Source organism: Salvelinus fontinalis, chromosome 19, assembly GCF_029448725.1.
Source record: "Salvelinus fontinalis isolate EN_2023a chromosome 19, ASM2944872v1, whole genome shotgun sequence".
Lineage (NCBI taxonomy): Eukaryota > Metazoa > Chordata > Actinopteri > Salmoniformes > Salmonidae > Salvelinus > Salvelinus fontinalis.
Genome location: NC_074683.1, coordinates 1,125,646 through 1,137,739, shown reverse-complemented (window position 1 = coordinate 1,137,739; position 12,094 = coordinate 1,125,646). Strand labels below are relative to the sequence as shown.

Genomic DNA, 12,094 nt, shown 5'->3' with positions numbered 1-12,094 from the left:
CTTTGAATGAGGTATGGTAGTAGGTGCCAGGCACACCGGTTTGAGTGTCAATAGCTGCAACAATAATGATCCACCACCCAAAGGACATCCAGCCAAATTGACACAACTGTGGGAAGCATTAGAGTCAACATGGGCCAGCATCCCTGTGGAACACTTTCGACACCTTGTAGTCCATGCCAACGAATTAAAGCTGTCCTGAGGACAAAAGGGGTGCAACTCAATATTAGGAAGGTGTTCCTAATGTTTTCTACACTGTATAAGTATTTCTATATTGCTGCTACCAGTCACTTTTCAGCCTTGTTTGCACGATTATTAATCCTGCTACCAGTCGCTTTCTCTATTCCATTATATAGAGTCCTCTCTTTTAAAATGAATTATACGTTATGGAGTAAACGGGCCATTCTGTGTTCGTGCTTCAGCCAACAGCTACACAAGCCATCTGTCCTGTAACCTGGGCGACATTCAGGATCCCTAAACTGTTGCGTGGATCCTTCAACAACGCCGAGAGGAGAGTTCAGCTGTTCTGTGTAATAACTGTTACAGGACAGAATCACAAGACAGGCATATGTAGACATTTTTCAACAACAACATGGTTTATTTAAAGCATAATTCTTATGTTTACATGCACAACTGCAAGTACAGTATATAAACATGAGTTCTCAGCCTTGCACTACAAATAAGAAATGTCACACCGTAACACTGATCAAAGCTCATTTGCTCCTGACAAAAATAATATTGCACTTTAAACATCCTCACGCACCAGTCATCTAAATAATATTCCCCACTTTATATATATTGCCTGGCTTTGCGCTTGCATTCACACAGTTATTTTTCTCGATGCAGTTCTCATACAGACACACCAGTAAGAAAGTCGTCTTAAAAAAGAAGAGGGCTACAAATGTAACTTATGCTCAGAAAAGGAAATATTCTACATAATACTTGTACAAATCTCAAGATCTTCAAGTGCTTTTTAGAGCAAAAGAAAAGTGTTCTTGTTTTATTTTTCAAATAAAATGGCATCTGAGCAGCTACTGCTCATCCTCGTTCTCCTGTCCAGAACCTTCTGAGCGGTCGCCCTCCAAGCGATCTGAGGAAAGGAAGGAAAAAAGGTGTGTAATAAACCCCTAGGTTATGTTCATTAAGGCACACAGAAAACAAAAATGTCCAGGTAATTCTACCCTATTTCAGACGGTTTTCTTCCATTTTGTGCCTAATGAACGCAACCTAGATCCCATTCCCTACTGTACCTAGCATGTGAGGTCTGTAGTGGAAGCGTCATAACTGGGTGCTGGTAATTGAGTGAATGAACCAGTTAATCTCCAGGTGGTAAGCGGTTTACTCAGCCCAGGCTCAAGGGTCCCAAAGTACATCGATAAGAACATAAATACTTCCACATGCACTTTCTATTGGTTCAATGGCCAACTGCTTTTCAAACGACCATTTGAACCAATTCGCAAAAGCCACAAAATATAGTTAATATCACTAAACTACGAGCAAAATGTAACTGAGTGAATGAGCATATGTACCCGTTCTTATGTGATTAAGGGAGGCCAGCATTCGCAGCATGAAGGATGCAGGGACTGTGATGGTGTTCCTGGTTTCCTCTAGCATCAACTCGTTACGCGTGATCACCTACAGAGAGAATAAGTGTGAGAGAAAGAGAGAGGGTGAAAGAAAGTGAAATATACCAGTGAACCTTGTAGTTGACCTCTGAATTCATCATCTCTGTTGTGTCAGAAGCATCAAAGAGAATGAATGTGGTTTCTATCACTGACGAGTTGGGAGTGGGACTGGTGAGAGAGGGAGCAGGGGTGAAGAAGGAGAAAGAGAAAGAAGAGGGCATGGGGAGGAGGAGGGAGAATAGAGAGAAGAGAACAGGGAGGGATATGTAAGCCTCCTGGGGCAAGGCGTCTCCAGTCAGCTGTTGTGACAGCTCATGGAGAAGAGGGGAAGTCCCACACAGTGGGGAATCCACTCCCTCTACTGGATGACAGAAGTGCACCCCAGTCTACTTGTCTACAGTCTAAATAATTTACCAAACATACCTCGTCAGCTAGGACTCTGTTAAACGATGGCGACACCTCCAGAGGTGACCAAATCTTGATGTCGTAGTCAATCCCTGACGAGGCAAGAACTGGAACAGACAGGAGACGCAAACTATTGGCAATAAGGTACGATACAGTAAAAGGGGGATACCTAGTCAGTTGTACAACGGAATGCATTCAACTGTAATGCATCTTCCGCATTTACCCCAACCCCTCTGAATCAGGTAGGGTGTGCGATGTTATTGGCTCTCTACACAAGGCTGAAGATGTAGCTAAACAAACTCACTGGGATCGTAGGGGTGTGGGTGTAGTGGTGAGACAAGGGTAGGTGTGTGTGTTACTGGGGTCGCAGGGGTGTGGTTGAGGTGTATCTGTAAGACTAGATGTAGGGGTAAAACTATGGTAGGTGTGTGCTACACTGTTATTGCAATGCGTATGCCTAAGAGTGGTTGGGTAGGCTGAGATTTAGGACAGGATGGACACCAGAGCTTGCGGACAAGCTGTGTGAAGGCAACGCTGCCGAAAGGCTGCCTTAAGACTGCCAAGGGGGAGAGTTGAACAGAGGCAGCTGCTGTCAGTGTGTATGTGTTGCGCGCTTTCTCCAAGTTGTAAAAACAAGCAGAGCAGAAACTGGCTACTCTTTAGTTGACTGATGTAGCTGGCAAAGTAACTGCTGTTTGACTTAACAGAAAAAAAAACGAAACTAGTGTTTATTCCCAGTGCTGAGCTAGTAGTGTAACAGATATGTAACATTAGCTAATGTTTCACCCCCTCTCGACTGAAGTGAATGAATTAGCTAGCTAGTAGCTACCACAGGCAGTTCAGCTCTAGCCTCTAGCTAGCTCTCAAACTCTAGGTGGCATTCTGCCTTCTCCCTACAGTTTTAAGCAATTTGCATCGCCCATGACTACCTCAAATCAAATTTTATTGGTCACATACACATGGTTAGCAGATGTTAATGCAAGTGTAGCGAAATGCTTGTGCTTCTAGTTCTGACCGTGCAGTAATATCTAACAAGTAATCTAACAATTTCACAACAACTACCTTATACACACAAGTGTAAAGGAATTAATAAGAATATGTACATATAAATATATGGATGAGCGATGGCCGTGCGGCATAGGCAAGATGCAGTAGATGGTATAGAGTACAGTATATACATATGAGATGAGTAACGTAGGGTATGTAAACATTATATAAAGTGGCATTGTTTAAATTGACTAGTGATACATTTATTACATCCAATTTTTTATTATTAAAGTGGCTAGAGGTTGAGTCAGTATGTTGGCAGCAGCCACTCAATGTTAGTGATGGCTGTTTAACAGTCTGATGGCCTTGAGATAGAAGCTGTTTTTCAGTCTCTTGGTCCCTGCTTTGATGCACCTGTACTGACGTCGCCTTCTGGATGGTAGTGGTGTGAACAGACAGTGGCTCAGGTGGTTGTTGTCCTTGATGATCTTATTGGCCTTCCTGTGGCATCGGGCGGTGTAGGTGTCCTGGAGGGCAGGTAGTTTGCCCCTGGTGATGCGTTGTGCAGACCTCACTACCCTCTGGAGAGCCTTACGGTTGTGGACGGAGCAGTTGCCGTACCAGGCGGTGATACAGCCCGACAGGATGCTCTCGATTGTGCATCTGTAAAAGTTTGAAAACACTCACAGTGACAAGCCACATTTTTTCAGCCTCCTGAGGTTGAAGAGGCGCTGTTACGTCTTCGTCACCACACTGTCTGTGTGGGTGGACCATTTCAGTTTGTCCGTGATGTGTACGCCGAGGATAGGTGGGTGCTCCCTCTGCTGTTTCCTGAAGTCCACGATCAGCTCCTTTGTTTTGTTTACGTTGAGTGTGAGGTTATTTTCCTGACACCACACTCCGAGGACCCTCACCTCCTCCCTGTAGGCCGTCTCATCATTGTTGGTAATCAAGCCTACCACTGTAGTGTCGTCTGCAAACTTGATGATTGAGTTGGAGGCGTGCATGGCCACGCAGTCATGGCTGAACAGGGAGTACAGGAGAGGGCTGAGCACGCACCATTGTAAGGCCTCAGTGTTGAGGATCAGCGGGGTGGAGTTGTTGTTTCCTACCTTCACCATCTGGGTGCAGATCGTCAGGAAGTCCAGGACCCAGTTGCACAGTGCGGGGTCAAGACCCAGGGTCACGAGCTTAATGACGAGTTTGGAGGGTACTATGGTGTTAAATGCTGAGCAGTAATCGATGAACAGCATTCTTACATAGGTATTACTCTTGTCCAGATGGGTTAGGGCAGTATGCAGTGTGATTGCGATTGTCGTCGTCTGTGGACCTATTGGGGCGGTAAGCAAATTGGAGTGAGTCTAGGGTGGAGGTGATATGATCCTTGACTAGTCTCTCATAGCACTTCATGATGACGGAAGTAGTCGTTTAGCTCAGTTACCTTAGCTTTCTTGGGAACAGGAACAATGGTGGCCCTCTTGAAGCATGTGGGAACACCAGACTGGCATAGGGATTGATTGTATATGTCTGTAAACACACCAGCCAGCTGGTCTGCGCATGCTCTGAGGACGCAGCTAGGGATGCCGTCTGGGCCGGCAGCCTTGCGAGGGTTAACACGTTTCAATGTTTTACTCACGTCGGCCAAGGTGAAGGAGAGCCCGCAGGTTTTAGTAGCGGGCCGTGTCAGTGGCCCTGTATTGTCCTCAAAGTGAGCAAGGAAGTTGTTTAATTTGTCTGGGAGCAAGACGTCTGTGTCCGCGACGGGGCTGGTTTTCTTTTTGTAATCCGTGATGGACTGTAGACCCTGCCACATACGTCTTGTGTTTGAGCTGTTGAATTGCGACTCTACTTTGTCTCTATACTGACGCTTAGCTTGTTTGATTGGCTTGCGGAGGGAATAGCTAAGCTGTTTGTTTCCGGTCGCCTTGTCATGACTAAAAGCAGTGGTTCGCACTTTTAGTTTTGCGCAAATGCTGCCATCAATCCATAGTTTCTGGTTAGGGAAGGTTTTAATAGTCACCGTGGGTACAACATCACCGATGCACTTGCTAATAAACTCGCTCACCGAATCAGCGTATACATCAATGTTGTTGTCTGAGGCTATCCGGAACATATCCCAGTCCACGTGATCGAAGCAATCTTGAAGTGTGGAATCCGATTGGTCGGACCAGCGTTGAACAGACCTGAGCACAGGCGTTTCCTGTTTAAGTTTCTGTCTATAGGCTGGGAGCAACATGTGAACTACAATCCCATCACTGTCTTTTAACGTTTAGCAATGTCAACAATCCTCGCTTGCGATACAGCTTTCGAAACCTATGGCCCTTGTCTTTCATCAGCGGGAAAGAATCCTTCAAATCTGAGATACCTCCTGCAGCCCTTTTGATACTGGAGACATTAGAAGAAACTCTAAGATAGAATTTATAGCAACTAAGCAATGCATTGCCATTAATTGGAAGGTTGGTTATCCTCCCACAATGTCACAACGGATAACAGAAATGTCAAGTTATGTATCACTAGATTGGATTAATTACAAGATTAGTCGTATGCTGGAAAATCTGCATAAAGTCTGGATGCCTTATATGGAATACAGTACGACAGAAGGAGTCTGTATTGAAAACATGCCCACATCAGGGGAGATACCTATTTAGGCAATCCCTAGCTGCTGGGCTGCTCAGTCCTGGCCCTGTGGGTCTGACGTCCTGTGGGTAGTCGCCTTGGCCTAACACACCTGAAACCAATAATGAATGTCTCAGTAAGATCCTAAAGCTGAGTGGGGTGTGTTGGGTTGGGGCGCTGCAGGGCGGTGGACCCCTAGCGGCAGGAAGGGGCGACCCAGCTAAATTGAACAAAAATATAAACGCAAAATGTAAAGTGTTGGCCCCATGTTTTATGACTGGAAATAAAAGATCCTATACATTTTCCATACGCACAAAAGGCTTATTTCCTGTTAGTGAGCATTTCTCCTTTGCCAAGATAATACATCCACCTGACAGGTGTGGCATATCAAGAAGCTGATTAAACAGCATGATCATTACACAGGTGCACCTTGTGATGGGGACAATAAAAGGTCACTCTAAAATGTGCAGTTTTGTCACAACACAATGCCACAGATGTCTCAAGTTTTGAGGGAGCGTGCAATTGGCATGCTGACTGCAGGAATGTGCACCAGAGTTGTTGCCAGATAATTGAATGTTAATTTCTCTACCATAAGCCGCCTCCAACGTCGATTTAGAGAATTTGGCACTATGTCCAACCGGCCTCACAACTGCAGACCACGTGTAACCACGCCAGTCCATGACCTCCACATCCGGCGTCATCACGAGCGGGATCGTCTGAGACTAGCCACCAACCTATAGGCCCTACATGACCCCAATGCATTTAAGAATTACACCATGTCTGGGAAAGTAGAAATGCTGTTCGGGTCAGTGTATTTTTGGCCAACTGGCCGAACCGGGCCACTGAGGAAAAAAGTTAACGTTGGACCCTGGCGTGTTTCATATGCAGCCACGGAGCTATTTACTGTGCTTTGATTGACAAACAGCAAGCTTTAATATTTGTATTTATTATGGATCCCCATTTCCTGCCAAGGCAGCAACTACTCTTCTTGGGGTCCAGCAAAATTAAGGCAGTTTATACAATTTTAATAAACATTACAATACATTCACAACACACTGTGTGCCCTCAGGCCCTTACTCCACCACTACCACACATCTACAGTACTGAATCCATGTATAGTGCGTATGTTATCGTGTGTGTGTGTGTATGCATGTAGTATATGAAATGTGTTGAACAGACTGAATAAAGTCGATCTCATATCTTTGCCATCCATAAATCATACAACATAATTATATGTCCATGGTATCGCATCGGTACAAGTAACCTAAATATAGAATATAGTATTTTCGAAATGTAGTCCATCAGGACTTGCCAGACAGTAACATTAAAGTAAATTACTTGTCAGTAGCCTACCGAAATCGCATCGGTAAGAGCCGTTCATTTGGCTTCCTAATTTGCATACTGGTAGTCTTTTGGGCGATTATCTGCAGATAACTTAGGAAAACATTCAATGAAGACGGTGGAATTCTTCTCATTGCAGTGGAGAGTGCGCCTCACTCTGGTCCAAAATATGACAAAAGAAAACAGATTGAATTGTTTTAAAATATATTGATATAGGTCTACTGATTTAAATCAAAGTGTTGACAACGGAGTAGTCAATTGCTACTTTCTGTGTAGCAAAGTCCATGTTTAACACCTGCTTCATTCTTCAATCATACCTGTATTGCAGATAGCTGACAAAATACCTCTTCAAGGAAGCCTGAAGCCTGTGGAAGTCAGCAGACTCTTAAGGACTATTTAAGTGCCGAGTGCAGTCAAAATTACGTTTATCCTGTGTTTTATATCATATTGTACAACAGCTGATAAAACTAACACTGTAAAAGTGTGAACAATTTAATCAGTGTTATTTTCTGGTAGTTGCAGTTTGAAAAGACAATCTAGCATTGGAATGTACCAGAGGCCACTAAAACAGAGATTGTTCGGCATACATTTCTTAACACGGGCCCTGGAAGCATGGTTGGCTACTTTTACTAATTGGCTGGCTATTCCAACTGGTTGTGGAAATCACTGAGAATGTGTTTGTTTCTTATGATTCTATGCTTGATCTTATGTTTGTATAAAAAAACATTTGCATGCTTATACATTGTGTATGTTAACTATTATTTTTACTATGTTTTGTTACTTTCCTTAGGCCATTGCTGTAAATAAGAATGTATTCTCAGTCAACGGACCTGGTAAAATAAGGAATACAAAATAAATACAACTCACTGGGGTCATAGGGGTGTGGCTGAAGGCAGTTTACTACGTGATTGTCGGCCTCCAGCAGCATCAGGTGCTCCCCCGTGTGTCTGTCCCAGATGAAGATGTGTCCGCAGTCTGAACCGCTCATCACAAAGTTGTTTCCCCAGAAACACGACTCCTTAATCTACAGAGAACACACAAATCATTGGCGTAGATAAATGAACGTTAAATGCTTTCAAAGCATCTCGAAACATACTTATATATAGTGTGTCTGTGTGTGTATATGTATATATACACAATGCATTCAGAAAGTATTCAGACCCCTTCTTCCACATTTTGTTAAGTTACAGCCTTATTCTAAAATTGATTAAATACATTTTTTTCTATCAGGTTGGATGGGGAGTGTCGCTGCACAGCTATTTTCAGGTTTCTCCAGAGATGTTTGAAAGGGTTCAAGTCCAGGCTCTGGCTGGGCCACTCAAGGACAAATCAGAGACTTGGCAAACTCCAAGCAGGCTGTCATGTGCATTTTACTGAGGAGTGGCTACTGAGGAGTGGCTGCAGAGGTGGTTGTCCTTCTGGGAGGTTCTCCCATCTCCACAGAGGAACTCTGGAGCTCTGTCAGAATAACCATCAGGTTCTTGGTCACCTCCCTGATCGAGGCCCTTCTCTTCCAATTGCTCAGTTTGGTTGGGCGGCCAGCTCTAGGAAGAGTCTTGGTGGTTCCAAACTTTATCCATTTAAGAAAAATGGAGGCCACTGTGTTCTCGGGGACCTTCAATGCTGCAGAAATGTTTGGGTACCTGTGCCTCGACACAATCCTGTGTTGGAGCTCTACGGACAATTCCTTCAACCTCATGACTTGGTTTTTGCTCTGACATGCCCTGCCAACTGTGGGACCTTATATAGACAGGTGTGTGCCTTTCCAAATCATTTCCAATCAATTGATTTTACTACAGGTGGATCCAATCGAGTTGTAGAAACATCTCAAGGATGATCAATGAAAACAGGAGGCACCTGAGCTTAATTTCAAGTATGATAGCAAAGTGTCTGACTGTTTTCACTTTGTCATTGTGGGGTATTGTGTGTATATTGACGATAGACAATATTTACTTAATCCATTTTAGAAAAAGGCTGTAACGTAACAAAATGTGGAAGTCAAGGGGTCTGAATACTTTCCGAATGCACTGTATATATACACAGTACCAGTCATTCAAGGGTTTCCTTATTTTTACAATTTTCTACATTGTAGAATAATACTGAACACATCGAAACTATGAAATAACACATATGGAACCATGTAGTAACCAAAAAAAGTGTTTCAACAAATCAAAATATATTTTAGATGAGAGATTCTTCAAAGTAGCCACCCTATGCCTTGAGGACAGCTTTGCACACTCTTGGCATTCTCTCAACCAGCTGCATGAGAAATGCTTTTCCAACAGTCTCGAAAGAGTTCCCACATATGCTGAGCACTTGTTGGCTGCTTTTCCTTCACTCTGCAGTCCAACTCGTCCCAAACCATCTCAATTGGGTTGAGGTCGGGTGATTGTGGATGTCAGGTCATCTAATGCAGCACTCCATCACTCTCCTTGGTCAAATAGCCCTTACACAGCCTGGAGGTGTGTTTTGGGTCATTGTCCTGTTGAAAAACAAATTATAGTCCCAAAAAGCGCGAACCAGATGGGACGGCGTATCGCTGTGGTAGCCATGCTGGTTAAGTGTGCCTTGAATTGTAAATGAATCACCAGTAGTATCACTAGCAAAGCACCATCACACCTCCTACTCCATGCTTCACAGTGGGAAACACAAATGCAGAGATCATCCGTTCACCTACTCTGCGTCTCACAAAGACACGGTGGTTGGAATCAAAACATTTCAAATTTGGATCCCTCAGACCAAAGGACAGAATTCCACTGGTCTAATGTCCATTGCTCATGTTTCTTGGCCTAAGCAAGTCTCTTCTTATTCGTGTCCTTTAGTAGTGGTTTCTTTGCAGGAATTCGACCATGAAGGCCTTATTCTCGCATTCTCCTAACAGCTGCTGTTGCGATGTGTCTGTTACTTGAACTTTGTGAAGCATTTATTTGGGCTGCAATTTCTGAGGCTGGTAACTCTAATGAACTTATCCTCTGCAGAAGAGGTAACTCTGGGTCTTCCTTTCCTGTGGCGGTCCTCATGAGAGCCAGTTTAATCATAGCGCTTGATGTTTTTTTTCAACTGCACTTGAAGAAACTTTCAAAGTTATTGACATTTTCCGCATTGACTGACCATGTCTTAAAGTAACGGTGGACTGTCGTTTCTCTTTGCTTATTTGAGCTGTTCTTGCCATAATATGGACTTGGTCTTTTACCAAATAGGTTTATCTTCTGTATACCACCCCTACCTTGTCATAACACATATGATTGGCTTAAATGCATTAAGGAAAGAAATTCCACAAATTACCCTTTAACAAGGCACACCTGTTAATTGAAATGCATTCCAGGTGACTACCTCCAGATGCTGGTTGAGAGAATGCCAAGAGTGTGCAAATCTGTCATCAAGACAAAGGATGACTACTTTGAAGAAACTCAAATATAACATATATTTTGATTTGTCTAACAGTTTTTGGTAACGACATGATTCCATATGTGTATTTTTTATTTTATTTAACCTTTATTTAACCAGGCAAGTCAGTTAACAAGTCCTTATTTACAATGACAGCCTACCCTGGCCAAAACCCAACGATGCTGGGCCAATTATTATTCTACAATGTAGGCGACTCCGGAATGCTGGCCTTCTAGGCAGAGTTCCTCTGTCCAGTGTCTGTTCTTTTGTTCATCTTAATCTTTTATTTTTTAATGTTGAACAATTATTGTCAGAGTTCTTCAGAGAGTCCTAATAGAATCTTCCTCTATATCTGGCCCATGATGAGTTTGTTGCTCTTCGCATGATGTTTTCAGTAGGGGCTCAGGTAGAAGTGAGCTGATCTAGAATCAGCTGTAAAAGAGGGACCAGAAGTAACCGAAGTAGGAAGTGAAGATTAGCGTACCATAGTCCTGGAGTTGCGGTGTCCCTTGTAGACCATTTTGACTGAAGGTCTCCTGATATTCTGGGTCTCGCTCTCCTCCATCTCTCTCCTCTCCTTCCTCCGACGAAACAACTCCTGGATACGGGCCGCAGCAGAGCGTCTGTGACACACGCCGAAAGACGCAGACACACACAAGTTATATTCAGTATTGACAGTTAATATCTTTCACTCTATATCTGCAGAGAGGGAAGTGAATACTAGGCATCATGCTGATTCACCACCCGATAATACTGAAGCGACCAAAACATCACATGGGAAAAGAATCAGCTTCAAGCTGCAAATACTCCACATGCCAAGCTAACTGACCGTCACCTGTCTTATACAGCCCTACATATACTGTAGATAGGGAAATGTGCTTATTTGACTTCTCATTGTAGCCTATCTATCTATCTACAGAGTGTACAAAACATTAAGAAGACCTTCCTAGTATTGAGTTGCACCCCCACCACCCTTTTTGCCCTCAGAACAGCCTCAATTCGTCAGGGCATGGACTCACAAGGTGTTGAAAGCGTTCCACTGTTGTGTCAAGTTGGCTGGATGTCCTTTGGGTGGTGGACCATTCTTGATACACACAGGAAACTGTTGAGGGTGAAAAACACTGCTGCATTGCAGTTCTTGACACAAACTGGTGCGCCTGGCACCTACTACCATACTCCGTTCAAGGGCACTTAAATCTTTTGTCTTGCCCATTCACCCTCTGAATGGCACACATACACATTCCATGTCTCAAGGCTAAAAAAATAATTCTTTAACTGGTCTCCTACCCTTCATCTACACTGATTGAAGTGGATTTAACAAGTGGCATCAATAAGGAATCGTATCTTTCACCTGGATTCAGCTGGTCAGTCGATGTAATGGAAGGAACAGGTGTTCTTATTGTTTTGTACAGTGCATTCAGAAAGTATTCAGACACCTTGACTTTTTCCACATTTTGTTACGTTACAGCCTTATTTTAAAATGTATTACATCTTTTTTTCCCCCTCATCTACACACAATACCCCATATATTGACAAAGCAAAAACAGGTTTTTAGAAATATTTGCAAATTAATAAAAAATAAAAAACAAAATACCGATTCGAAATTGAGCTCAGGTGCATCCTGTTTCCATTGATCATCCCTGAGATGTTTCTACAAATTGATTGGAGTCCACTTGTGGTACATTCAATTGATCGGACATGATTTGGAAAGGCACACACCTGTCTACATAAGGTAC

The 12,094-nt window shown here is 43.4% G+C and overlaps 1 protein-coding gene across 1 annotated transcript in view; it reads right to left on the bottom strand.

Annotated features, from left to right (window-relative positions):
- Positions 1-568: 568 nt before the first annotated feature.
- Positions 569-12,094, bottom strand: part of LOC129816116 (DDB1- and CUL4-associated factor 6-like) — a 74,945-nt gene continuing 63,419 nt past the window's right edge. The window contains exons 15-19 of the mRNA XM_055870273.1: positions 10,843-10,981; positions 7,839-7,995; positions 2,046-2,134; positions 1,527-1,632; positions 569-1,087 (exon numbers count right to left, since the gene is read on the bottom strand). Coding sequence (XP_055726248.1) covers positions 1,029-1,087; positions 1,527-1,632; positions 2,046-2,134; positions 7,839-7,995; positions 10,843-10,981 — 550 coding nt within the window. The 3' untranslated portion in view covers positions 569-1,028. The remainder of the gene's footprint in view (positions 1,088-1,526; positions 1,633-2,045; positions 2,135-7,838; positions 7,996-10,842; positions 10,982-12,094) is intronic.